General features: G+C 41.4%; 1 protein-coding gene across 1 annotated transcript; it reads right to left on the bottom strand.

The window, feature by feature from the left end:
- Positions 1–61: 61 nt before the first annotated feature.
- pds5b (PDS5 cohesin associated factor B) lies at positions 62–26,462 on the bottom strand. The gene is made up of 35 exons (XM_086226187.1): positions 26,331–26,462; positions 18,735–18,862; positions 18,194–18,397; positions 17,435–17,521; positions 16,520–16,617; positions 15,515–15,641; positions 15,121–15,201; positions 13,733–13,873; positions 12,821–12,936; positions 12,068–12,162; positions 11,830–11,975; positions 11,407–11,558; positions 9,920–10,033; positions 9,727–9,808; positions 9,581–9,629; positions 9,216–9,355; positions 8,683–8,798; positions 8,472–8,577; positions 6,027–6,187; positions 5,783–5,906; positions 5,046–5,204; positions 4,887–4,955; positions 4,620–4,756; positions 4,275–4,398; positions 3,868–4,072; positions 3,393–3,507; positions 3,166–3,298; positions 2,943–3,062; positions 2,594–2,656; positions 2,322–2,467; positions 2,010–2,082; positions 1,098–1,516; positions 906–986; positions 673–769; positions 62–582 (listed from the first exon to the last, which is right to left on the bottom strand). The coding sequence occupies exons 2-35, from the start codon at positions 18,840–18,842 to the stop codon at positions 550–552; spliced, it is 4,221 nt and encodes a 1,406-aa protein (XP_086082313.1). The 5' UTR covers positions 18,843–18,862; positions 26,331–26,462; the 3' UTR covers positions 62–549.
- Between the last annotated feature and the right edge of the window lie 879 nt (positions 26,463–27,341).

Here is a 27,341-nt window from a genome sequence, read left to right as displayed (position 1 = left end):
CAAAGTAAAAGGACACAATTAACATCACCAAAAAAAAAAAAAAAAGATTAATCTCTTTAAGTTTTAAAAGTGGGACACAGAAGGAAGTGATAAGCAATATTGCTTTTAGGGAGCACTTTAATAATATCGGTGTGTGTGTGTGTGTGTATGTGTGTGTGTGTGTGTGTGTGTGTGGGGTGGGGTGGGGGTCAAGGCTTTACAGCATCCCCCCAGTCAGCATCAAACACAACAACAGAACATGAAACGGACATAAGAGACTATTTACAAGAGTGATCTTTTTTTTTTCAGTTAAAATTATTTCTACGTAATGTGGCGAACATCATCACAATGCAACACAATGCAACGGCCCACAGCGGATAATACGGATGTACTGATGTAGTGTGCATGTGGTATACGCGTGTGTGTGTGTTTGAGTGTGTGTGTAACAGTAGGAGCGTCAGGGTATGAAAAGTTTAAAAAGTTCTATGTCCATATTTGCTTTCCTACGTCACTCCTCCGAGACTTTAGAGAAGGCGCGCCCTCCTCCTCAGTCCTCCAACGTTTTTCAGCTCATCTTCTTCGCCCGGCTGCTTTTTTGCGACCCTAAAAAAGAAAAACGACGAGATGAGAACTCTGGACAGCACAGACGTTACTCCAAACACAACAAAATGATCGTGATATCCCTCTCAGTACCTTCGGTGTTGGCTCATCTTCCTGCTCTTCCTCCTCCTCCTCCTCTTCCTCCTCAGAGTCATCTTTAGGGAGAGATGCCTTCGATCTTCCACCACGCCTGAAAACGCCACAGGGGACACGACATTTAGCCACATTCCCACTGGCACTTGTGTTTCTGCTTTAGCCCTTTATAATGTCAGATGAGAAACAGTCTATGATGCAGGTGAGGCTGAGGAAGCTAGCGAGCATCTTACGCTGGTTTCTTGGCAGGTGGCTGAGCTGATTTAGGTGGACGTCCTCTCCTCTTGGGCGGCGTGGACTCTGCCAACTCAGAGCTGTTGCACAGAAACAGTGAGTCATTAATGAATTGTGCTAACAGAATTCGCTGTGTCAGCAGGATGTTTAAGCTCTGAGTGTATTTACGACAAGACCGTTTAACTTCCTACCCTTGTGACCGCCGCGGCGCCCGGGCTTGCCGACCTCCTTTGGTTTTCACTTCCATATTTTCACTGCTTATGTCATCCTCCTCTTCCTCCTCCCCCACTTCGTCCTCAACCCTCTCTTCCTCTTCTTCTTCCTCCTCCTCCTCCTCCTCTGGAGGAGGAACCGCCTTCTTGCGCCCTCTCTTTCCTTTGGATGGTGTGTCCTGACTGGGAGTAGCGGTCTTTGGAGGCCGGCCCCTGCGACCTTTTTTTGGCGGGCTGTTCTGTTCGTCCTCTGGCCGATTGTCTTCGTCCCACTGGTCCTCAGACTCGACCACCGCTGTCGTGTTGACGGCTGCCTTCTTGCGGCCGCGCTTGGGTTTGCTCTCCTGGTCGTCACTGGATGTCACGCCACGTTTGCGACCGCGAGGCTTTTCGATGTCCTGGAATAGGAACCAAGATTTTGTATTTATTTTTTTAAACTAGAGAATCAGTTTTGTCAGAGCAAAAATGAAATAATCACACATCTCTATCCCCGAAAAGCTTTTTTAAAATATAGTTTTGGCTTTCTGAGGAGGAAAGAATAAACTATTAAGAAGAAAATAAAGATTTGGAGGACACACAGTGGTACTTGACACATGCAGTTCTTGCTTATCTTAAATCCAGCTGCTGTTTGTGCGAGAGAATTTATGACAGACAAGAGACACTCGAGTGATCACAGCAACACAGCTCACACTTTGTTGAGCAGAACTACGGCGATGAAGTAATTAGTAAGAAAATAAGCTTCCGGAACTGAAAATATGAGTTTTCCAACAGGAGAGAGAATCATCTGGGAACGTTTCTATTTTGAAGGTGATAACAGGCTAACAAATGAGAGAAAGACAATTCTAAGAGTCCCGCAGGAAAGATTTCTCCGTCTAAAAGAAGTTTTCCTACCTTGTCAGTGCTGTCTGCTCTCTTTAGGCTGAAGTCCTCGTTTTCACTATGGTCCATTTCTGTGCTGTCGTGCCTGAAAAAAAAGTAAATGATTGTTAATATTCCAGGCACAAAGACAACTTGATGTACTGTCTGAGTAGTCTTGGAGCTCAGAGAACATCTACGTTCCCTGTGCTGAGGACGTTTGTTCTCATTATTTTTCATCTGGTGAATTAGACCCAGAGTATGTAGGTTTATAGGTCATAACAACTGGAAATCAGCCACCAGAGCAAGATAAAGAGGAGTGTGTGTGTGTGTGTGTGTGTGTCCTACCTGGTCTTGCTGCGCTGGGGGGAGCCTGGGTTGGATGAGGAGTCGTCGTTGCTGGCCGTCTCCATACGAGACGCTTTACTCTGGAGCTGCTTCCCTGCCGTTGATAGCGGCTTGTTTACTGCACCCAAAACGTTTGCTGACTTGGGCTTCAGGAAAGAAGAGGAGGAATTCCCAAGTGTCAGAAAATGGCTTTTACATGCACAACAACACACAAACGTGAGATTTAAAAAAAGCATCAAACATTTGTAGTTCACAGGTTTGATATCACTCACCTTCCCTGGTGTGAAGAACGACTTCATCTCCGGTGGGAGATAATTTTTTGTGTTGTTGAAATTCTGAAAGTGGAGGCAAGTTGTGTCAGCGACCTTGTTTGTGTACAAACAGATTTTGAAGACCAAAATAGGAGCCGATTATGATGGCAAGATTTGCTAAAACAATCTTATTAATCAACTTGTGCGCCAGGTATTTTGAGAAATCCATTACCACAACCGAAATACAACAAGTCAGGTGTTTTCATTTCTGACGTTCAGTGTACACTCTTACACCCCCCCCCCCCATCATCCCTCACTCAACTATTTACACCAAAGAAAGAAAACACCCTCACTGGTATAAAACACCAACCTTGTCAGGTTTAGTGAAGAAACTCGAGGGCAGCACGGGGTCTTTAGGCGACTCCAGGCTGTAGGTGGTGCTCTTTGACATGATAATGTGCATGGCTACATCACATACTGTGTAGAGTTTCTGTGTATGGAAGACAAATTAAAGGTTCTCAGCATAAGACACTTTAGGTGCAGCTTATGACCATTTACTGCACGTTGCAAATGTTTCACGCACAAACTTGTACCTCATTTGTTTTGGGGTCACTGGGTGCTTGGGCGTCTTTTGTCTGCTTGATGTTTTCCACCATTTTCCTTATGAAGGCGTGGCTGTTGTTCTCATTCTTGGCCATGATGATCTCAAGGACAAACCAAAGAGCCCTAAAGAGCAGCACATTTGTGTTTTAGTAGCCACATTTTTTCTCTTGACTCAAGTTCCCTCAGTTGTCATAAACTTTCTGTTTTCTCCACCTACTCTTTGATGTCTTTGAGTTGTTCGATATCCTGAACTTTGACGTAGTCAGGGTCATGTGCCAGCAGGTGGATGGTGTAGGGCACCACATACTCAGGCAGCAGAGAGAACAGCTTGTCTGTCGGTACACACAAGACAAAAATCTTACCGTGATGACCTCATCTCACCAGCGCTAACGTGCTAAAAGCCCAATGCACTGAGAAGCACTAAAATTTTATTTAAAAAAAAAAAGGTTCCCTGTGCAGTTTATGACTTTGAGCAGATCTATTTTTTTTAATGAGCAGGGTGCTGTTAAAGAACTTAACAGGCACCAGGCATGTATGAGGGGGCAGAGCCTTAAGTTTTAAGCTAGATTTCAAAGAATTTTAATCCATTTTACAAAAACAAATGTAATCTTTATTGTTTGGGCTTGTTGACCTTCCACATATTGAAGTATAAGCGATGGAAAAGTGTTGCCACATCTAATCTATGTCTTTACCGCTAATGGCGGCGTGCTGTTTGAGATACTCCCGCCTTATGTTGACATTTTTCACCAAGCACTGCCGTGCATGAGCCCTCCTCTCCTTAACGGGATCTTTGGCACACAAAGCGAAGACTGCCATGTATTCCAGCGGGAGGCGGAGGCGGCACAGTCCTCGATGGAGCTTCTGGGAAAAACACTGTCGCACCTGGTAGCACTCATCCTGGGGAGGAAGATAGGAAACGATTAGGCTGATTAGGAGGAGGAGGAGGATAATGAGATGGTTTAAAGAAGAAGGAATGAAGAGCTGGAGGGCTACTGAGAGAATGACAATAACAGTGATACAGCTTTTCAAAACAATAGAAAGTTGAAATGCGGAGATATAAACGGAGTATGAAAAGAAAGAGACTCATGGCGGTTCTTACATTGATGACAAGCGCGCACAGCTGATATTGCTCCAGTGTGATGATTTCGTGATAGCATGGCTCCTGTGCCAGCTTCAGCAGGGCGCACGCTGCTGCCAGCCGCAGCCTCGACATATCTGGTTTACTAGAGGATGAGGAGACAGATTCCATCGTAGGTCTGCAAACGTGTTTCGATTAAAACCTCACATACCCCAAAGCTCCCACAATACCCATTAAAATCTATCGCTTCATTGAAAATTACGCCATTATAATCTGGAGACAAAGCTTTCTGTGAGCTGCTCAGGAGGCCAACACACACAGGACCTTTGTTCTGTGTGACAAAGTGGTGCAGGCTTTGTTGTTTACCCCATCCTGCCTTGCTCCGTTAGGTCTCCGTCACTGTGTAGGATTGCAGTCAGCATCCTCAGGGTGGAGTTGCCTGATTTGCTCTGGTTGTTCTTCACCCCCAGTAACCATCTCACCATCAGTTTAATGCCCTGAATCTGAGTGTAAAAGGACATAACGTCTTTAATTAGAGGGATTCCAAAGCTGTGGAGAGACATCTGGCATGACATAATCCGCTTCTGAGAGATGCGTTTCAAGGTGGATGATGCTGAAGGTTTCACCGCTGACCTTGGCGAGAGTTTCTGGGGAAACTTCATCATCAGAAACCCAAAGTTTGGTCGTCTTCTTGCCTGGAATCTATCAATCACACAACAAAAAACATCCTGTCACCTTCAGGGACGCACTGGATACAGAAAGAGTACCAAAGTGTATATTTTGTGTGCTAACCCTGTCGTTCATGAGAAGATCTTTCACTATGAAGTTGGCGACTAGAGATTTAAGCGGTGCAGCAAACTGCTCTGGGGCCAGCTGAGCCAGATGACCAAGGGTGGTTAAAGGAGTGATAAGCTGCTCCAGGTTAGCAGGGTCCAGGCCTTTATGCAGGGGCTGCAGAAATACACAAACCAGGCAATGTTTATCACAGGTGTTATTATTCATGCTAACTGTAGCTGGCTTTTATGTACACAAATTTACAAAAACAACAAAAAAAAGTTCTTGACACATTTATCCTGTAACTGAAGTTCAGTAGAAATGTTAAAGGGTTTGCAAAGAGTCGAAATATCAAATCAGGGCCTTATTCTTCACGTATGAATAAGCAACTTAGCTTACTTGATGATTCAGAGTCTGGATTTCTTTTCAGGTCCTCAAAAATGGGACCAGTAAATCAAAGTATAAAATATGTAAACCCAAACATTCAAAACTCCAGGATTGCATTTTTTTTTGGTATAAACACTCATATACAGGGACTCATTTTTAAATGGTTAAATATTCTGATCTTACAATAGAAAATTAATTTAAAAGTACTGATGATTGGTTGGAGTGATCATGACAAACTGAAATCCTAAACAATCCAGTTTACACACACCGTAAAACAAACACGTAAGACATGACAAGTTTTCCAGAACAACAGAAAAAGAAAACGTGGCATTAATACGTTTTTAATCCGAAAATAAAAGAAGTCTGACCTCGAAGATCTGGGCGAAGTGAGTGTCTCTGTTGGTGAACATGGCATTGATACAGTGGATGGCATACTTGGCCTGGCGAGGGGGGCCCCTCTTGGCTTTGGCCTGCAGTACAGGCAGCAAAACACTTGAGGGAGCAAGCAGAGGCAGACCATTAAAAACTATCTGGGAAGATTAAAACAAGTCCTAAAGAGTTCAGAGACGTCTATCTCAGTTCAACTGAAGCTTGAGATGGAAGTACACCTACGATTTGATGTGAGGGAAACTCTCCTCCATCTTGCTGCCTGTATTCTTAAAGATCTGCAGCGCCGCTTCCGCCACCTTCTCGTCATCCATCTTCAGACAACCCAACAGAGACTCGAAGGTCTCTGCAGAGTGGAACGACACCGGGTGTGTGAATGACAGCACCTGTGTGGAGGACACAAAAAAAAAAAAAGCCACCATAAAATGATTCCCCTAACAGGCGTCTGCAGAGACCAATCACATCATGAATGTGTATGTAACCCCCGAAACAAGGCAGCAGTAGATGACTTAATATGACGTGTCTTATTTTACACAAGAAACTTCATCCAAGTCCTGAAAGTCTGTGCTCAAAACACGTTCCATCCATCCATTTTCTACAACACTTATCCGTTAAGGGTCGCGGGGGGGGGAGGGGGGCTGGAGCCTATCCCAGCTGACATTGGGCAATAGGTGGGGTTCACATGGGACGGGTCGCCAGTCCATCACAGGGCCATCAGGAGGAATTAGGGGTTCAGTATCTTGCTCAAGGACACTTCGGCATGGTCACCGGGGGAAGTGAGGATTGAACTAGCTACCCTTTGTTTGCTCGACGGCCGCTCTACCTCCAAGTCATGCCGCCTTAAAACAGTGCATCATCTTGAATAATTAATATGATATTGAATGAATTGTTGAATTTGAACAGGGACGATTTGATTCCCAAGAGTGTTGCATCGTGACCGATTAAGATGTCTCACTCTGTTGGAACTGAAGGAACGAAGCTCTTCATTCATCACTGAGAAATGATCTCTGCCGCTCACGTGTTGAACAGCGAACACGACTCTCTTGTTGTACCTGCGAGGCTCATTAAAAGTTAGGTTACAGTGGCCTTTATATGCAGATAGAAGCCTTTTCAGATCCCCCATTGGCTGATACCTGCACCCACGAGGCTAAAAATAATAAATTTAAAAGGCTTTCATCTGGAGGCAGTTGTAAGGTTCACTGAAACGTTGTTGTATTTTATATTTGTTTGGTTTTTTTCTTTTAAAAAGTTTTTTTTTCTTCACTACCATTCATGTAGTTGATCATTTTCCATGATTACAACAAGTGTTCTGTAGACTGTGTGCAGGAAAGCTACTGGAGACAACGTCGACAATTTTAATCGTAATTAAACGTTCATTTCAGTTTGGTAAATATGAGGGCTGGGCGATATCAGGAAAACATGCCATGTGATTACACTGTTCAATAGTGCCGTGGCGATATGACCTGCGATAAATATATATTATATATACACATATTAATAGCCTATGCCCGTTGAATGGAGAAATTGAACAGTTATTTGTATCCAACATATGCTTTTATTTTTAACATATTGCACAAGGCTCAAACCTGACTGTTGGCAAATTCAAACAATTTCCAAGACCCTACCTAAAAGATACCTGGGAGCAAACATCAATAAAATAAATTAAACATGGCAACTGGCAAATTAAACATTTCTCCCATGATAAAGATCGAGACCTGCCAGTGCCATCATCTTGCTAAACAGGTGGCAATTACAGTTCTAGGATGGAGAAAACTTAAGAGAGTAATGTAGAACCACTAAATCAAGAGAAAGGGGGATTAATTCATCCCATAACTCCTTCAACACGTCTCTTATTTCAAGTTCTTACACAGGAACATCAACATGTTCACTTTGCTAGCTTTCAAGCAGGAGCGCTGACATGTAACCACATTCCCTGACGCGCTACAGAGCCTCTCGGAGGGTGAACGAGCGGCTGCAGAGTTGCAACTTCTCATCATGGACACATGACTTTTGCGATGTGTTAATCGCACGTTCTGATATCGTGGTGATTAAAATTCAATGAATCGCCCAGCCCTAGTAAATATTGTATCTCGTTTGTTCATATTGAAATGAATTTCTTAAAATCCACAAAACAAAAAAAAGAGCATGATATTGGCGTTATGTATTGTCTACTGACTGTTACCTAAAATATCAACCATTAAATAACCAATATTGGCTGACCACGGCGTCCACGTGCACCCTGCCGTGTGTTGTTCCTGCGTCGCTCCGTGTACAGTGATGCAGAGTGAAGCTCTTTGGTAGCAAATAAGAGAGATGAGATATAAACAGGCGATTAAGAGTTGGAGTTTAACAAATCTGTGCAGCCAATCTGGGTGCCAGAACTCACTCGCAGTGGTGCGCCCACATCAATTTTCACATTAACACAGTAATTTTCCTTGTTTCTGCAGTGAGTTGCTCACGCACTGTCGGATAGAAGAGCAGCACTGCAAAAGCCGGCTGGGCTGAACAACACAAGAGAGTTAGAGGAAAAAAAAAAAAAAACATGAAAGAAAAATGATCCGATTCTGAATGAGCCAATTTAGCTGACTAAACTGATGAAAAGAGCACTATTACTCTCAATGTGCCAATGTGTGCATAAATCCAGACTTCAGATTCCTTGCTATGTTTTACCTTCAGCAGCTCCAGTCCTGCTCTGATGGCGCCCTCAGTGGGAACGCCCTCCTCCTCATCGTCAGCCGTTCCATCGATAGATTTGTTCACCTGTTTTATCAAAGCACTAAACAGTAGAGAAATATGGTCATACATCATTTTGAATTTGTATTTATGTTGATGAGATGGTTAAGCACGCGCGCACACACACACACACACACACACACACAACCTGATGGATTCTGTGTCTATGTGCACGGGAGCGATTCTCTCCAGCAGGAACTTGACCATTTCCAAGAAGGGATTGCTGGGCTGTTTGGGACTGCCGAGCTTTTTAGTGATGTCTCGCTGTAGAGGTGACAAACAAGAGCAATTACATGTAGGTGTGTGTGTGTGTGTGTGTGTGTGTGTGTGTGTGTGAACAAATGAGTTCCTCTAATGCAGTAATGAAACGGACTCTGCTGCTATTTTCAAATACCCTGTGGTACCGTACTGCCCAACCCGAGTTGCAGGAAGTGTTTGAACATTTCCTTTTGATATGTTAACCAGTTTCGAGTGGTATCAGCAGGAATATTCTCCGTGGCCTAAATGACTGTTGAATCAAAAGATGGACTGTCCACATTTAAAGGTAAACAATAACTGAACAGTGATCAACTAGTACTGAAAATGAACTTTAAAAAAGTTCTAGCCATTTCCTTTTCATGTACTTTATCCAGATGACTATGATTTTAGTTCAAACTAACAATAAACACTGATAATACTCACCACACAGACTTCTGCCTGCTTACAGGAGCAGGTGGGGCTGACCAACGTTTCCAACTGATCTCTGATTCTCTCGTCATCCTCCAGGACTTGAGCCAGCTTTTTCACAAAGTCCTGAGCTTTGCCCGGATCCGGGAGGTTCCCTTAGACACACAAAATTAAAAACTGATGTCTGCATGGAATACATTTAAAAAACAAGGTGATGTCATCCAGACTCACAAATCTCATTAGTAACTTGGAGCATTTTATATACATAAAATAAGCCAGATGAGAATGGTACATTGTTTCTAACCACTGGAAAATAACAATTGCATGCATGTTTTCTGATACAATTTGTTTGTAATCATCTTGTGAGTAAGATTTCTTACTTGTGATCACCATGACTTTGGCAAATACAGCCTTGCTGGATGCTTCGGACTACAACAAAGACCACAAAAAACAAAACAAAACAATAAGACAGTTGTAAAGATGAAGAAACATCAGCCTCCCTCTAATTTTTGTGGTGTGCTACAACCTTGGGTTTCTTAATCAGGTCCAGTAGATCTTTGACATGATGTCTCAGTAAGTTCTGGCACTTCCACATCTCATTGAGAGCTCTGAGAGGAAAGAAAGGACAGAGAGGGAAATAAGAAAAAGGAATGGGAGCAGTAAAACACTTGAAACACAGCTTCTTCTTTCATATGTATGGGAGACTGATGATGACTTACTTGACCGCGTTTGTGTCCAGGGTGGCATACAGGTAGTAAAGACACTTCATCCTCTCTGTGGTTTCCAGGTTGTGGGGCACCATGTACTGGGCAAAGACCCGCTCCACCAGCAACCTGCACGCAAGGATACATATGAGATGATTGACAGCTGGGGAGTAACTGTGCAAGTGTGAGACCGCCATCAAGTAGCCATCATTCACATGTCCGTAGTCCAACCAGCCTCCCCTAAAATTGGAACCTCCACCTGTATTCTAATCATTATGGTAAATGATTCATGTCAATTTTGCTCATTTTTCAAAGATAAATGACAAAAAAATCAACAGAAGGAAATCTAGTTATTTAATCCTAATCATATCAGAGTACATTTATCTTAATCACTTCATCAAACGTTGTCAAGCTTGGCAGTAAACACGGATAGACGCCGACTCCTTCGGGTTCTCGTAGTAAGGTGACAAGGGTGACGTGTGGACGGTAACCTGATTACATTCGCAGTAGGGATTTCTGTTCTGAAGTTTGAGGTCACATGAAAAACACAGACTGATGGCACACAAACAATCAAGTGCTTCACCGTGTTACGTAAGAATGGAGGCCAGTGGGCCACATCTGGCCTGCCGGATGATTTTTAATAGTTTTTTTTGTTGGCATGTCGCAATTCAATCCTGAGAAGGCAAGAATAGGCAGAACATTCATGCTGTCACTGTGTTCTTTGGTCTACAGCGTGTACGTGTGCACGCGCACACAAACTCTGTTCCTAATCAGTTATCATCAGTGTTCATTTGTTTATTTTGAATATTACACACAGCTACAGTAGATCATTCTGTACGAGTTGCAAAATCATCAACTTTTATTGTTAGGCAGATATTTTATAAATCATATTCATATTTATATATTCATATATTCTTAATAAAGTGTTGCATATTTGTTGTCCACTGCTCCTTTTTTTTTTTTCTTTGAAGAACTTTCCCTGGACCAGTTCCAGGTTGACCTTTGCATTACTAACGTGTAGGAGGACAAACAACAGCACTAACGCAAGCAGATTCTTAAAGCTGAAGTGGGAGATGATGCGGAGTCAAGCACATATTTCAATTGGTTGTGGGGAAAAAAACAAAACAAAAAAAAAACAGCCAGGGCTGCTTTGCATGATGGTGCCCTGAGGGGACTGTAGGTGGTCAAACCGACTCTTCTATGATCATTTTCTCGTTCTATTTATGATAGCGATGAGCCAGAGCGCTTGTTCCTGGTCATGTTTGTGATGGCAGAGAAGTGTTTTATCTATCGGTTATCATTCACCTGGTCATCTATGGAATGAGATAAATCCCAAAATTAGCTACATCCATGGTGCCAGCAGCAGGTTTGATGATGGACTGAAAAACAAAACCCTTGAAATCCCACGTTAAAATTATTAATAATAATAATAATAATAATAATAATGGAGGTTGCTATTGTTGAGTTGAGAGTACAACAGAGAGGAAAACAAGCCCACAAACCTGTCATCTATGCTGTTTTGGTAGTAGATGTGGAGCAGTTTGTCTTTGATCCAGGAAATTTGTTTGGAGGCCTCCCTCCCCCCCTCTCCCTGCAGTGAGTACTTCCTGTAAATCGACGCCAGGCCCATCATGGCTTCCTTACGTACACGCCACTAAGACAAATGATGGAACAGGACAGCAAAAGGTTAAAAAAACAATGATGACTATTGAGGAACAGTTACTGTGGGAAGTTGGATGTGAACCCTGATGGGAGCAGAAAATGCTGTAGATAAGATTACACACGTCACATGTTGGGAGGGAGCAACATGAATTATCAGTCACATCACAATAGCGAAGCCAATTCTGACATCAGTCCTCAAGGCTCTTAGCTCATGCTCCCCACGCAGAGAACCACCAAGACAAAAACAAAGGGTGCTTGCTTACTCTCTTATCCAAGGTCCTCTCCTTTACAAAATTGAGCAACGCATCGTTGACAAGAGACAAGTCTTTCTTGGCAGCAGTTACAATGGAGACAATGACATCATGGCGAATGGCCTCCTCTGGGTCATGTGATCTGACCCTCAAATACTCTGGAAAAAGAAAACAAGAACAAAGTTAAATACTGGCACATTTTTGAGAAGAGATCTCCACCACGTTGATGAGCTCGACTGGTTTGATCTACCCGTGAGGTCTTTGGCCAGGTCGGGATGGTTCATCAGACAATGACTGGCAAACTTCACACACTCCAGTCTGATAGGCACGTGGATGTCGTTAAACCTTCGGAGGGGGAAATGTGTGAAGGTCAGAGATTCTATAAAAGTGTCACACTTAGCGTAAGAGAACTACACTGTGATTATTTTGAACAGTTGCCAATCTATTATATTTTTTAAAAGACGAAAGGTTACTGAGGTCCTTATCAAAAAATCTAAGTTGCACCACAATAATTTAATCACAACTACATGTTTTAACACATTTTGCCTACTTCTAAATAAAATAAAATAAAAAAAACCTTCCAGCTCCTAAAATTTGCACTTGTGTATGTTCTCTCTTTTTAGGGAGCAGGATTGTCATTCTGACAATTGCATCACTAAAGAACATTTCAGCTGAATAAAGTAGTTTAATTCAGCCTGTGGTCTCATGATCCTGATTCTCTGGTTAGAATCCTGTCTGAAAGCTTTATCTCGACCCCCTCCTCATATTTTCTGTCCGTCTTCACAGGATCTATCAAAAATGTGTAAATACCTGAGTAATAAAAAAATAATGAAACATTATGAAAAATAATCAATATTGACTGAAATAAAACGTTCTATCACGATACAGTTTTCTTACATTTCAACCCAAGTATCAACTCTAGATATTTTGATATTTCAGGATTTTCTTTTCTTTGTTTGATTTATTGATCTGTGGTTGCCAGGGCCACAGCACTGACACCAACCTTCCCAGGTAGCACTGCCAGAGTGGTTTGTTCTGTGCAGCCAACTCCGAGTCCTTGGCTCCAAACATCTTAGCCAGCAGCTTCACTACCTGCAGCCTCTCGTCATTATCATTACTCTGCAGAGACACGGGGACAGAGGGCAAGACGGGGAGAGAAGAATGATACACAGGCAGTGCAAAAATGGACAGATGCACCAAGTCATTTACATTAAATACATCAGCAACATCATTTTCAGAAAACATTATGGAGGCAGTTTCGGTGGCATCGAACTGAGCCGCGAGGCAGCGGAAAATAAGAGCTGAAGATAAAGGAAGGCAAGAGGGGAAGAGGATAAAAGGGTGAGAAGCAGTTGGGGGAGAAAAAGATGAGGATGAAAAAAAAGAGATGGCGAGAGAGAGCGAGAGAGAGAGAGAGGGATGGTGTGTAGTCTGTGGGGGAGAGATTTTTATCGCAGCTATTATTTTGAGGAGACAGCAGTGATCTACACTCCCTCTGAACACTTAATGAGTGTTATCCATCAGCCAGATGCCTTTATGAGACACTGCAGAAGCAACATTATGCTGACTGGCTGACTGCTTTATCTTTCTAATATGAATCAACAAACCTGCAGAGAAAGTCAAAATGTGCTATTCTGTGGGTAATGGGTCAGAGAACGTCAATTCTTTGGTGTAGCGTGTTGTTAAAATACCAATAATAACACAAGCTTTGGAGCTGCTTCTAACCCTACATATGCTACTAATATTAAAACTAGACCCAATAATGATAATTCATCAGAAAAATGTCTTGCACTGCACAAAAATAACCATTCTATTACAACAAGAGGTGCCAAAACACTGAATTCATACTTCCCTAAAACACAGATGGTCATAAAATTGCAATACTGTCGCCACAAGAATGCTAAGCAGTGTTTACCTTGAGTTTAAACTCTAGCTGTGGCAGCACTGAGAGCAGCAGGTGGCTGTCTATGTTGTAAAGCTCCAGGATGAGGTCAAAAACGTGTTCAGACAGATCACTAACCGAGGTCTTTCCCAGCATCAGCACCTGGTTGAAGAACTGAGAGACACACACACACACACACACACACACACGGAATATGGGTTATGGCTCAAGAATAGATACTGCATGGCCTTTGTGCCACATGAAGACATCTGAGAAGAGACACTCAATTATAGCTGGACAGGAAATGGTCCTGACAGGTAACCCAAGCCCATGAAGGGAGTTTATTAGCAGTGAATGTCTACTGTTGCTCCTTCTTCTCAACCTACTGAGTTGAAACCCAGCTAAGTTTTAATTTACAACACTGTGGTTACATTTACCAGTGCTGCGCCTGATGTTTGAGGGGTGGGGCCATCCATTGTGTGACATCATAGAACATCAAATCCATCCAATCATAATGCGATATCACTACTACCACATGACACACCCCCTATATCTAGCCGGGGTTCTCATCACCAAGCCGTCCAATCGCAATGAGACCCACAGACCCCATCAATTCCATGATCTCATACGTGCCTACACCACTATGTACACACTCAGTTCAGGCAGCATCCACATGACAGATACAAAAAAAAACAATGAACGGCTGGTATCTTTTTTTTTCTCCTGTGGCATATTAACTCATCAGCATCTAATGAAACAATAAAAATTGATTGCACTGAGAGATTTGTTTCGTCGCTTCCTCTCGACAGCAGATAGTTTCCTCTCCAGTAAAGAGGATTGCTCCTCCCTCGCCGTTCGTCATTACTTCTCACTGGATTGTGCGCTGCCAGTAGGAAAAAGGAGCCGATCACTTTTCCATCCTGACTGTCAGTCAGAGACTTGACTGCGATCTCAGACCCCAGACTACAAATTCATCACTGCGTGTCCTTGAGGTAACAGCAATGCACACACCAAGTTTGATGTCAATCAGTTGTTGATTTAGACGAGTCAGATGCAAGCAGACAGAAATTTCTTGCTCTTACATCTGGATAAAAGAAGCATTTCTTGATAAAACTGGGATATTCATTCTTTGATAGCAGCAGCAGTTATTACTCTTCAGCTTCTCCATTCACTTAATTGGCTCAGAGCAACTTAAGAGTACCAAGACAGTTCTCGTTGTTTAATTACCTTGGCAGTGTTACAGTGGTTACAGACCGGTTGTCACAACTCTAAGATAAGTTGTTCCTTCCTTCAAACTTGTGTGACTTGGTGCAAACTTTCCAGTGTTACAACCGAAAAAAAGATCAAACTACACAACAACTTCTGACATAAACAAATACAAATTTGACAAATTATTAAGCACGTGAAAGATGTAACCTTACATTGGTGATGTAGGGTTCAATTGCCTGAGCGGTCCTCTTCAGCAGAGCTTTAGCCAGGTCATATGCTTGTTTGTTCAAATTCTGGACAAGAAGAAAAACATTTGGTAAATCAACCAGAAGAATAAACTGATAGGGAAAGAAGTTGTTTTTTGTCCACACAAAGATTCCATCAGGAGGCATGTAGCATGCACACCATCTCTTGAGCTGCAATACTTCAAGTCACCTGCAGGGGTCTCACTGAATTACAGTGTATGGAAGTGAATATTTCCTCCTCACTTCTTTCTTCTACCAAACTCTTTCTGCCTGAAGGCGCTCCAAAATGTATGTCATGACTATGTGTGCGCATGCATGTATGTATGTAATCATGTACACACATGTACATTCACACACGTACCTTGTGGGCTGGGACCAGATTGACCAACACAGTGTCAAGCAGCTCCTGGGATACAGTATCACCCTCACAGATGATGGAGCTCATCAGGTCCACCATATGCATGTGCACCTTCTGGTTGTGGCCGTTGCTAGGGAAACAAGGCAAAAACAGTCAAAAGTCAAGGATGGCATCCCCTCATAACTTTGCGATAGTCTGACTGCAGGCTTATAAAACACTGATTCCCATTGAGGAAACTAACATCAATAGCTTAAAATCAAATATCCAACAAACTTCTATATTTTTGTGAGAGTTAAACTACTATTCCAGTATGTTTTTTTTTTGCTAGCTGAGATTCCTTTTCCTCACTTCTGATCAGACAGTGGGTGGTTGTGCATCCTTAGAATGATGAGCATGACAGAGGGAGGTAAAGCTTATTACATAGATTTGTTTCTCAATGACTGCTGTTATTAGTCTGATTACATCCCATTCAGTGGAGGTGGCACTTGTACACACCCACACACATACGCGTACACACGCGCACGCATAAGGGCTGCATTCCCCTGCAACTCCTACTTCACTACCAACATTTCACATGGAAAGCAGAGCTATTCTGACTCCTCTTATACAAAGAAAAACATTGTGCAGGCACAACCTTTACACACACATACACACTGCAATTTTGTTCCAGTGGCAAAGCGCCAAATTCTCTACTGCAGAATTCAGCCCTCAAGGTTGTGTTTAGCAGAGTGAAAGGGAGAAAGGGGTTTGGAGGAAAGATGAGAGGGAGGGCGATTAAAAAAAAAAAAAAAGCCAGAGAAACACCCGGACTGCTACTGTGCTGTTTCATGATGTAGCTGCAGAGACTTACTGGGATGTCAGAGGGGGCTTAGAGGACATAGCTCTGTCTTGAGGACTGCTGCAGCAGCCAAAGTAACGAGGGAAATGTGACAAAATAAAGGCGAGCTGTACAAACAAACACTGGGACAAACACTGTGATAAACAAGGACACATGAACACAAAACTTACTTGATGACCTGGAATAATGTTCTGTAAAGCTGGGTGAATATCTCATTGCTGTCTTCCAACTCAAAGCAAATATTGTACGACTTCACCCAAGCTATGTTCTGAACAGAGAGAGAGGAGGCACTGTGTTAGTGACATTACAATGCAGATGCACTGATCATCGGGTTAAATACTGCAATGTTAAATCATCTAAAAGAAGGAAATACATAAAATAATTTGCCTTTAATGCAGCAAATGTCTATTTTCCAACTGTTTTCTGGAATTTCTTTTTTGACTTTCCAATCTATCTCACATTGGTATCATCACCTTATCCTTCAGACATGGACCCACTACAGTTAACGTGGCAGTAGATCAGTGTTAAGTAGCTATTTTGCAGTTACAGCTATCAAAAATGTGAAGATCTCCCTCTTTGACACTAATTTTGGGCAAAGCTGATGTTTTAAAAATACATCAGCAGAAGTGTTCAGTCTCCTTGTTGGCTGTTTGGTTGCATTCAGAAGACGAGGGATCACTAAAATCACATTCATCTTCCCGGGGCCACCAATGTCCAAAATTACATGATAACACATCTGGAAGTTGCTGAAATGTGTCCGTCCAACTATTCCACCAATGCTATCACATCTATACTAAATAAAGGCCAAACCAGCCAGTAGCTATTATTTCAGTGTCTGAGATGCATTTAATCATCACGGCAAATCTTTTGCTGCTCATCTAATTTTCAGCTCATTTCAGCTGCAGCTGCACGAGCCAGACAATCAAATCTCTGAGCAAAGACTGAATACAGACCTTCGAGTTCTGTTCATTTGTAATTGCAGACACCTGACATTGTTAAAAAGCAAACCTACTAAGTTTAACTGAAGATTCGATGCGATTCAAACCCTAACGTTCCAGCTGATGCATAAACACACACTCACACACCTCGAGCAGATAGAAGTATCTGTTAAACTGGGCGCTTTTGGTGTCCTCGAGTCCTTTCAGCTGTCTGGTGATGAACATGAAAATGTCCTGGAGAGGAGAAAGACACGCATGATGACTAGGAATGCTAATCTCTGTAGCCATCAGTCCAAATTTCAGGGCTTCTATTGTAAGCAGCAGGTATTTTTGCAAAGACTTCCAATTCTGTTTGCCTCTTATTGTTCAAGGTCTGATCAGTGAGAGCTGAGATGCCAAGAGTGGAGTTGAGAGAACGTTTAAAAAAAAAAGAAGAAACAGAAAAAGGTAACGAAGTCATTGTAAGAATTGTTGTTAGCTGATGCAGACAGGTGGTGAGGCCGCAACTTAGCAAGTACATTCCACATTTTTGGCTTTCCTCTAGGACTGTGAGCCTGCAAAGAATCAAAGCCTGCTGAATACTACTCACACTACAACAGAGTGCAGAATGCTTTTGGTCCTAAAATATGACCGTGTGAGGTAATCCCGAAAGAATCATTGCCGAATGCTCATTTGGGACCAGTGTGCAACAAACTTGTGTCAAATTTCAGTTTAATACTGCCAATTTCAAGTTAAGCCCTCAAAAATTTGGCAAAAGAAAACACAGATCAATTTGGCAGCAAGTGTTAGTCCTTCAAAGTAGATGCAACAGGATTATGTAATTAAAACTGAGTAGTTTTGGTGAGAGAGAGGAATGAAGTCACTGCATAGTTTCATCGGCTGGGGTTCAGATCCTCATCATTGTACCTTAAGTTTTTCTGGCGATGTGTAGGGTGCCTCTGGGGCATAAATCCTGAATATGTCTGCCAGACAGCAGGCAACCAGCAGACGTACATCCTTGTCTGGGTGTTTAAGGAAGAAATCTGAGGCTAGATGGAGGGCCAGGTTAAGATACAGCTCCTTCTCCTCCTCAGAGTCCTGGTCCATGTCCATGAAGGTCTTCACAACCATCTGAAAGAGGGGTGATGGGAGAAGGCACCAAGTTAGAGGCTGGGATGGGATGCAGCGATCAAAATTCTGTTCTTGACAAACTTTTCATACTCCAAAAGCTGTTGCCATATTATCATTATTAGCATAGAATGGAGAGTAGAAAGTTGTTGTTTTTGCATATCACAAAATCAGTTCTAAGGCTTAGATTGTTTTTACTTTTACTAATTAATTATCAAGAATAAACAAAAACAAAGATGTGACGACAATATTCTGCATTCAGCAATGTGACAAAAGCATATTGAGAACTCCCAGACACAATGACAGTGAGAAAGAGACAGACAGACAGACAGCGACTGACCTTGAGCCTGCGGACCATTTCCTCTTTAGAGATTTTGTCAGAGATCTCCTTGACCCCCGGGGGGTAGGTCACCTTCCCGTCTGCGGCTCGAGCTTTAGAGTGAGCCATCCTCTTCAGCTCTTCACTGCCTGGGAGAAGACAAAACAGTTTTTATGGCTGCAAAATTAACTGAAATATTGCTAAAACTGCAACATGACTAAGTGCAATAACCAAATTGAAGGGGGTGCAATTTTCTACTTTTTTTTTTTGGATTAAATGTGTCACAACTTTCCACATTAGAACTTAAGTGCCATAGAGATTTCCTGGGCTGCAAATCAGACGAACAGATGAACAGGGCTGAGAATTTAAAGAACTGTTATACCAAGACAAAAATACCTACTCTTAACCATTTGTCAAATCTTTTTTAATACTTCAAAGCTTTGAAAAAAATATGCAATAGACCAGCCTCTGAAATATTCAGCGAGATAGCCACGGCACAGTAAGAGCTTTCTGAAAGATGAATATAGAAACGGCTGCATTCAGAGAGCCAGCCGACGGTCCACTGGACGTTGCTGCTACCGCCTTGTTCCACATCTGGAGAACCTGACAAGGATTACACCCAATTCATGTTCAGGACATCCTCATCTCCAAATGCGCTTTGACTTTCAATTTACTGCTCCGCTCACATCCAGATCCTGTCTGTGTTGCGTTTGATATTATTTTGTTGGCAACAGCTAACTGGACCGTCTTGCCTCTTCCACTGCTTTTTGTTTAAAGATATTTTAAAAAAAGGTTGAGATGCATCCAGACAAGATTATAATTTCACAATTCTTACATGTGACAGAAATATTAATCACTTAACTGATAAAATTAGGTTTGCTTCCAGTGAGATATCGGGGACAGTGCGCTGAAGCGATTGTCACATTCACTGCTAAGGGGACAGATATGAGTGATAAAAAGCTCTAGTTACACTGAAAATGCAACTCGCTCTTTCGTGTCACAGTTCTGTTGTACTCCTTGACAACACACACAAACACACTCAACAGTCAGAGCGATGGGAATAGTGTTTTCTGGTAGGCACGGCAATTTTTCAATTTTTACATCGGATGGCTGATTTATCGGTGGATTACAGCCAAGGCAGGAGGCTCGTGTAGTATTTCTTATACAGAAACCACAATGTTGACACTCATTATCTGTAATACGACATGAACTTCCAGGATTTTCCGAAAGAAATTGAGTTAGCTGAGGCATTAACTGTTGGCCTCCTGGAAACTGAGCTTGCTTGTGTATTTTTTTTTTTTTTTTGGAGAGAATGTTGACAAGTGTATCATACAGGAAAAAAAACTGTTAAATATTAAACATGCGCAGTTTACAACCCGGGATTCTGGATGCACTTTCTTGGGTGAAGTTGTGGAAAGAATGTGTTTTAAATTCATTTATTACTTTTGGCGGGTCACCGCTCTGAAAGTTAAAAACGGCTTACAACAAATTCCAACCTCCTGGCATTTATTGGGTTGAGTTTTTCTACACAGATATGTGCCTACCTTCCCTCTGCCTTCCAGAACACTCCACGTCTGGCTTCACTGACTGGGTTTATTGTAGTTTCTTTCCTCTCTCACATATACTGAGGACTCAGGAATCCTTTCTATGATGGCTACATACCCGAATTCATGTTCAGCCTCCAGTATCTGCTGATATTGATAACAATGCAATTTTTTCCCCTCTCTGAGAAGTAAAAGCCACATTTGTACTGTTGCACTTCACTTTACTTGCCATAAAAAAGATAAATCTGAAAAAATAAATTCCACTATCCTCTACTCCAAGAAAAATAAAATACTTGCACCCAGGCTCAGTTATGACAAATTTGACCCATGATGCAGCTACTTTTGACGAGGGCTGCATGATTTTTTATTTGGGAAAAAACAACAACAACAACAACACAAAAAACCCATTTGTGATCATTTTGTCGAACATTTTGGGTTGCGATACCGTTGTGCTACGTTGTGAAATTAGTTGGAATGTTAATTCTAACATCATTTTCACAGCGGAGCCCAAAACAACTATATTGGTGTTACTTTTGTGAGACTTGAGCAAACGAGTGATTCCATCGAAATCTGTAAGCAGGACATCTCAGTATTTGATTTTGAATTGTACTTTGACACACAATTAGCCTTTAACAAATATGGACATGTCTTGTGATTCGAAAACTGCAACAGGTCATAATGCAATTTGCAGTCCTTCTGGCTAACTTCTATTAATTATGCAGTCCTGCTCCTGGCTCCTCTCCCTTACTAGCGTGTTGCTTGATGCTTACTTTAACATTTTGCTGGAGAATTAGGGCTCACAGATCAGATTATATGAATATACGTTTTCAATATCTGATCCAGTGATTTGAGCTGGTCATTGGTTCAGCACATCTGTATTGTTTTTATTGTCTTTATAGTAAATAGAAAAGCATCAGTTGTGAATTTATGGCATCAGTTTTGATTAGTTCAAGACAACAACTTGCTATGCTGCTGAGCGTGACATATGACTCCCAAATTAGTGTTCATCCATCTGAAAGTCAAGGATGACAGCCATCAATCCTAAACATCTAAAGTCAGACCAGAAGAACACTTTTTCCCAACCAAATTACATCCTACTTTCTATTTGAAAACCTGGTGCACTGTTTTGCTCCAGTTTCTGAGGCTCATAACACAAAATATGTGTGTGCACAATTCCAGAAGGGGATAATAGATAGACTCCAGCCATGGAGTTGTTCATAATCAGGATTATTTAACATATTTACTCATTGCAAGACTGTTTAATGGAATTATGTGTGGTGTTGTGTAATTGAGGAACATAAAATTTATTTCTGTTCTCATTTCCACAACAGTTTTAGGCTAAATTTGTAAGCCAAATTAACATTTGTTATATTTCTGTGCCCAAGTCTCATAATTAGTGCTGCAGGATTTGGTGAAAAGGTCATATTATTAGAACTGTGTGCAAAATTGTGATTTAACAGTTAATATCATTAGTTTACTTACTTGATTATCAAGAAAAATACACACAAATTGCTGACATTTGTAACTGTGCATATCTGAAGTGTGCAATAGGGAAAGTTGCAAGCAGCTGAAAGGTTTATACCTCCCAAACCTGAAGATAATGGGTTAGTCCTGGAAGGTGTGAGGCTCGGGAGCTGTGGCAGTCGTGCTGCAGTGCGGGGGTGTCATTACACGACCCGAATGTATGATCTCTGCTATGAATTCTAACCCCCCAAACCACAAATACCAACTTAGTTAGCAATGCAGTGCTATGAAACGGCACACTCACTGACTTGCAGGCCAGAGGATTCGGCTCAACCATGACAGATAAAGCTGCACTGCTAAACAAATAAATCCAACGGAACAGATCCAAACTGGGTTGCTGTGTTTTGCTCCAGGTGTTGGGTCATGTGAAGGTGAGGGAGTTACGTTAGCTGCAGAGTTAGCAACAACTCCAGCCATGGAGAAGCCCCCTCTGTCCCTCCCAAGTTGTCAGGAAGATGAAAATGAACCATCTGGCTTCCTTCATTCAGGGAACACCAGTTAATTGAGATAAACATCATTATTTACAAGCTCCTTATGGAAACCTTATTGATACTGCTCTGGTTTTGTCTTGCGTTATAAATCTAATGCACCTTTTTTCTTTATAGTGGTGAGCTTTTGCCTTTCCTTAAAAACAACACAATACAAAATGACTTTATATGTCATTCTATTATTTTGCTTTCTTTATTTCTAATCTGTTTTTCAGTTGCAAGTACACAATGTTTCTTTCAACAGTCAATGGCCATGTTACATAACTCCAATCTACTCAAAAGAAATATTTTTTATTATAATCATGCAGCTGATAATCTCATTTAAATTTTAATAGAGCCATTATTTTATCCTTTTATACACGACAAGGTTGTCTTCACCTTAGCCTATAGAAAGTCAAAAAGCCAAATGCCATTTGAACTAGTAAAAAAGTTAATTTAACATCTGGAAATATATTTGGTTATTTTTTATTATTTTCACATTTGGAACTTCAACTAGTCATAACAGATTTGTATTTATGATTGAAAAATTCAGTCTTTCCTTTTTCAGTAGCAAGAATAACAATTACAAATATCTGTAATTGAATTTCCACATGAAGAATAAGCGCTTGTGACTGGAGGCAATTTGTTTTCTTCATTTGCAGAGTCCATAAATGACACAAAAACATGCCGGAGACTCACACAATCATCTCCTGTATTCATTCAGCTTCAGCATGCTGGCAATTAAACCCGAAGCTTAATAAATTGCATCCATATTGTGGCAAATTCTATAATATTCGGCCTTTAACAGCACTTTTATGATCAAACTCAGATAATCTGTGTTTTCCGCATGGTGAAAATCACATGTTCATTTAATAATAAACAGGATGGAGCGGTGCAGAAACAGCTTCACCCTCAGACCTGACCACCACCAGCTTTTCATATACGTTGCTGGCAACGAAGCGCATCAGTTGTCACTAATTAAAGTGAATTACATTAGTAACATGATGACTGGCCAAAATTTAACCATGGCATGTGTTGAGGTGCTCTGCAGCTCCACTTTGTTTCCCTTCAGTAGAACTATGGGTTAGTTTTTGTTTTGGGGTTTTTTTGGCTCCAAGAAGGTAAACTGGAAGATTCTCTGAATTTAAAGAGTTGCATTATCCAGGTTTAATTTATTTCACAGTCATAAATAAATTTGATTCTTTTTTTTCCCCCTCACCCAGAAACTCTAGGTTTTGCATCAAGAAGCTTATAATTCAATAATCAAGACCTTAAAAGCACTTTTTCAGGACATACATTGGAGCTACGAGACAAAAAAAGTATACAATGTAGCATTTTATTCTATAACAACCTTCTCTCTCAGGGGACTCTGGAAAACCAGGTCCCACTACTCCAGAAGTGCACTATATAACTGTTACAAAAAAGCTTTTAGCGGATGGACAAATAACGGTTCTTGTGTGACTACTGTTGTGATTATGGCTTCTTACAATTTATGTTGCTTTTATCACAGACGGAGAATTGATAGATGATTACAAAATTGAGTGGGTCAGTAGGTCAGCAGTTTGAAACACACACACACATAAAAAAACTCTTGCTGGGTTTGATTTAAAGGTTAAACAACGAGACGGAACTTCAAATCTTGAACAAGCAATTTTCAGTGGCTGTACTTGAGCTTTTATAACCACACACACACACACACACACACACACACACACACACACACACACACGTCATAACACATGCACACAGTGGATGATGGCCGGCAGCCAAATTGTTTGATTTGGTCCTTCTTTTCCACCCTACATCCACTGCCAAGGATGGGTTCATCTCTCTCTCACATCCACCACACTGACAGCTCTGGCAGCCAACCAGAGGGGCTGAATCTCGACCTGTGGGGTCTGTGGAGTACCACCACCCTGGGGAATATTCAACTTTAAATAAGCGGCGACAGTAAATAATCTCACAAATGCAAGCTTTACGCTACACTCTTGATCCTGGGCTGCTTTTGAATCATTACTGACTTTATCACAGTCAAACACATTTTCTGTTGATGTTCTCCATGCAAACAGCTGCCAGCAGAAATATGAGGACTCCGAGCCTGAATGGAACCTTGACACCGCCATCCTTGGATTTAACCCTGCGGGTGATCAAGGAGAAGAGAGTAGCCGACAGCAGGGGAGAGGGGTAGAGGGAGAGAGAGAAAGAGAACTGGACACCAGCTGGTTGGTGAACTCAGCGACCTCCATATGGGCACAAACACAAAGTAAAGGAGACTAAACGGGGAAGTGCTGGCTAAGAGTTGTGTTCTCCCAAGATGAAAACAAAGTTTTTCTGAATGGAGCGAGTCTCAATCTGACCCTGAGATGGTCAGCCAGAATCAACAACAAAGGAAGCAGAGAGGGATGACTTAAATTGGTCCAAAGGGTATGAGAATGAGATAACAAGGTGGAAGTAAGTCTCTGAAGATGCCACAGAGGACGGAAAGCCATATGACATTTTTCCTTCAAATAGCGCGTCTAAAGTTATCGGGCAGTGAATGCATGAATCGTCTCCCTCCTCATCGCTTCAACGCAAGCAAACCACCAAGGAGAAAGAAATTAACTGTGGCTACATGAAGCAAACATTTAACCAAACCACTGATCATTTTTCCAGGAAAAAAAAATACAAGTAAAAAAATCTGCGACCAGAATCAGATCTGGGACATAACCAAAACCAAACATGAACTGGAGCTGCCGCTACAAAATTGGTTCCACAAACATTAAAACTGTGAAGGAAATATATGCTTGCCAATGCAAAATAATTATATCTTGTTTAAAAAAAAACAACACAAAACCTCCATCAACTTGCTTCCTAAAAACTACTGTTTATTGGTGTCAAATGTGAAGATAAAACATCAGAATAATGATCAATGCACATTGTTATTTTAATGGCCTTAGAATTTGTTGTTTAAGAAATTTCTAACAAAGCGATGATGATCGTGATGATGATATCATTCAATCAACTCAGGTATTAGCTGTCAATCAAATGTACTCCAGCACCGTGAGGAGACTGTCCTCAATCAATTTATAAAATATAGCAATGCTGCCACTGAAAAATAACTCCCATCAACCTAGAGATGCCCCCCCCCCCATTGAAAGCCTTTTCTTGTTTGTTGTATCAATACCAGAAAGCCTATACGAGCTCATGAGTGCTGCTGCCTTCTATCACATGGAATCCTCACCAGAAAAGGTAACTCAACTAATAAGTTATCTGGTTAACAATACAAAACAAAACAAAAACAACGCAAAATAAGTTACAATAAGCAAACCAACAATCAAATAAACAAAATAGTTTGCGCCCTGAAAAAATGCCTATGCAGTAAACGTCCCAAAAGCAATACAACAAGCACAAGTAGCGCGTAATAGCTGGATTCATAACGAAGACACATTTTTAGCTTCGGTGCAACCTGGATAACATTTCCAACTTAAAGTAACATAAAAGTGAGGTAGTTAGCTGGAATACGGGTGCCCATTGTTATGATCCAAAGGCATGTCAAGGCTAAGGACAGTATACGAGCCAGACTGCCTTGTTGCTGTAATGTTGACCGTAGCTGATCTAGTTAGCTGCCGCTAGCTAACTGTCCTGCTAGCTGATGTGCACAGCTCGCTACACTAGCTAGCGTAGCGGAGCTAACGCGTTAGCAGCAGCAATCTCAGTGACAGAGGGCGGACAGATAGTAACGCTGCACAGAACAAAACATCCCGGCTAACTCCCGTTATATCGCTATCGGTACCCCGACCCCAACCATACAACAACGACTCACAGTTTCCTCATTCTGCCGATACGTGAAACCTTGCGAATTGGTGCTAGTTTATGTCTAGCTAACCATTTTGCACCGCAGGACCAGGTCAACCAGCGCTGTGAATCGGACACGGCTGCCGAGAACACAGGCGAGCAAGGCGGGCTGCGCTCCACCTACTACTGCTGGGAAACCTGGCTTCTCCACCGACAAATCCCGGGTCATATCTATTTTTTCGCAGTACCGCCAATAAAAAATTATAGATTTCAATCAAAATGACAGGCTTATTAATGCAATTTCTCACCTGTTTTGGTGAATTGTGATCAATCGTGTCCTCCTCTGCAGCTCTCTTCCCCCTCCTAGCTCCAAAATGGCGCCAATATGTATAGATTCAGTGCCCGTGTGTACAATCTATCAGTGGGTAAACAGCGCCACCTATAGAGAGAGTCGGTACACGCATAATGGGTCACTGAAAAGGCGCAATAACGAATGAACAAAACTCAAAGGGAGACCTATAATTTAAAAATCTGTTGTCAGAACAAAACATAACCAGGGGTTTTCATAACTTTGACATGTACCCTTTATTAAACGGATGGTCATTATGTTATATATTTTCACTGCTGAATCCATTAAATTGATCAAAATAGGTGAGAAAAAATATCACAGGGAAGAAAATGACAAAACTATATATATATATATATATATATATATATATATATATATATATATATATAAAACTGACACTCTAAAACTCAAAAGTAATAAATAACCTAAACTATCAGATTATTTAAAGATTTACATTTCATTATCGAGTAAACCGTAATAGTGATTTGTTTTTTGTGTTTGACATATGCTGTAATTAGATTTATTTTTTATATATATACATATACATATATATATATATATATATGAATCAAACGGTATTTCAATAACACAATATCCCATTACAGGATTTATTCTTTGTTGAACTGTTTAGTCGTTAACAATAAAGTTTATTTAAAAAAGTGTAATTCCCCTTGACTTTATTAATTACAATAAACTAAAATGTGCAAAACTCAGTTTTAATTATCCAAATAAACGTTTTGGCTTTTACCCATTTATTGAACAGAGACTAAAATATTAATATGGATCTTTACATCTTCCAGTACCATTTGGTCAGTTTACCTGATTGCTTTTTCCTACATTTCTGCCCTTTGCTGAACAGAAGTAAAAGGAATCAGTGTCTCACGGTTTTCCTTTGTCTGTTACATCTCTAACACGAGCTGTAGGGGGCGCTCTAATATAGTGTTTCAGATTTACACCCCTCAGAACTGAA

This window comes from Aulostomus chinensis, chromosome 15, assembly GCF_037954235.1.
Source record: "Aulostomus chinensis isolate RoL2024-O1b breed Wild chromosome 15, RoL_Achi_v1.0, whole genome shotgun sequence".
Classification (NCBI taxonomy): domain Eukaryota; kingdom Metazoa; phylum Chordata; class Actinopteri; order Syngnathiformes; family Aulostomidae; genus Aulostomus; species Aulostomus chinensis.
The sequence above is the reverse complement of the archived record's forward strand: the minus strand, read 5'-3'. Positions and strand labels throughout refer to the sequence as shown.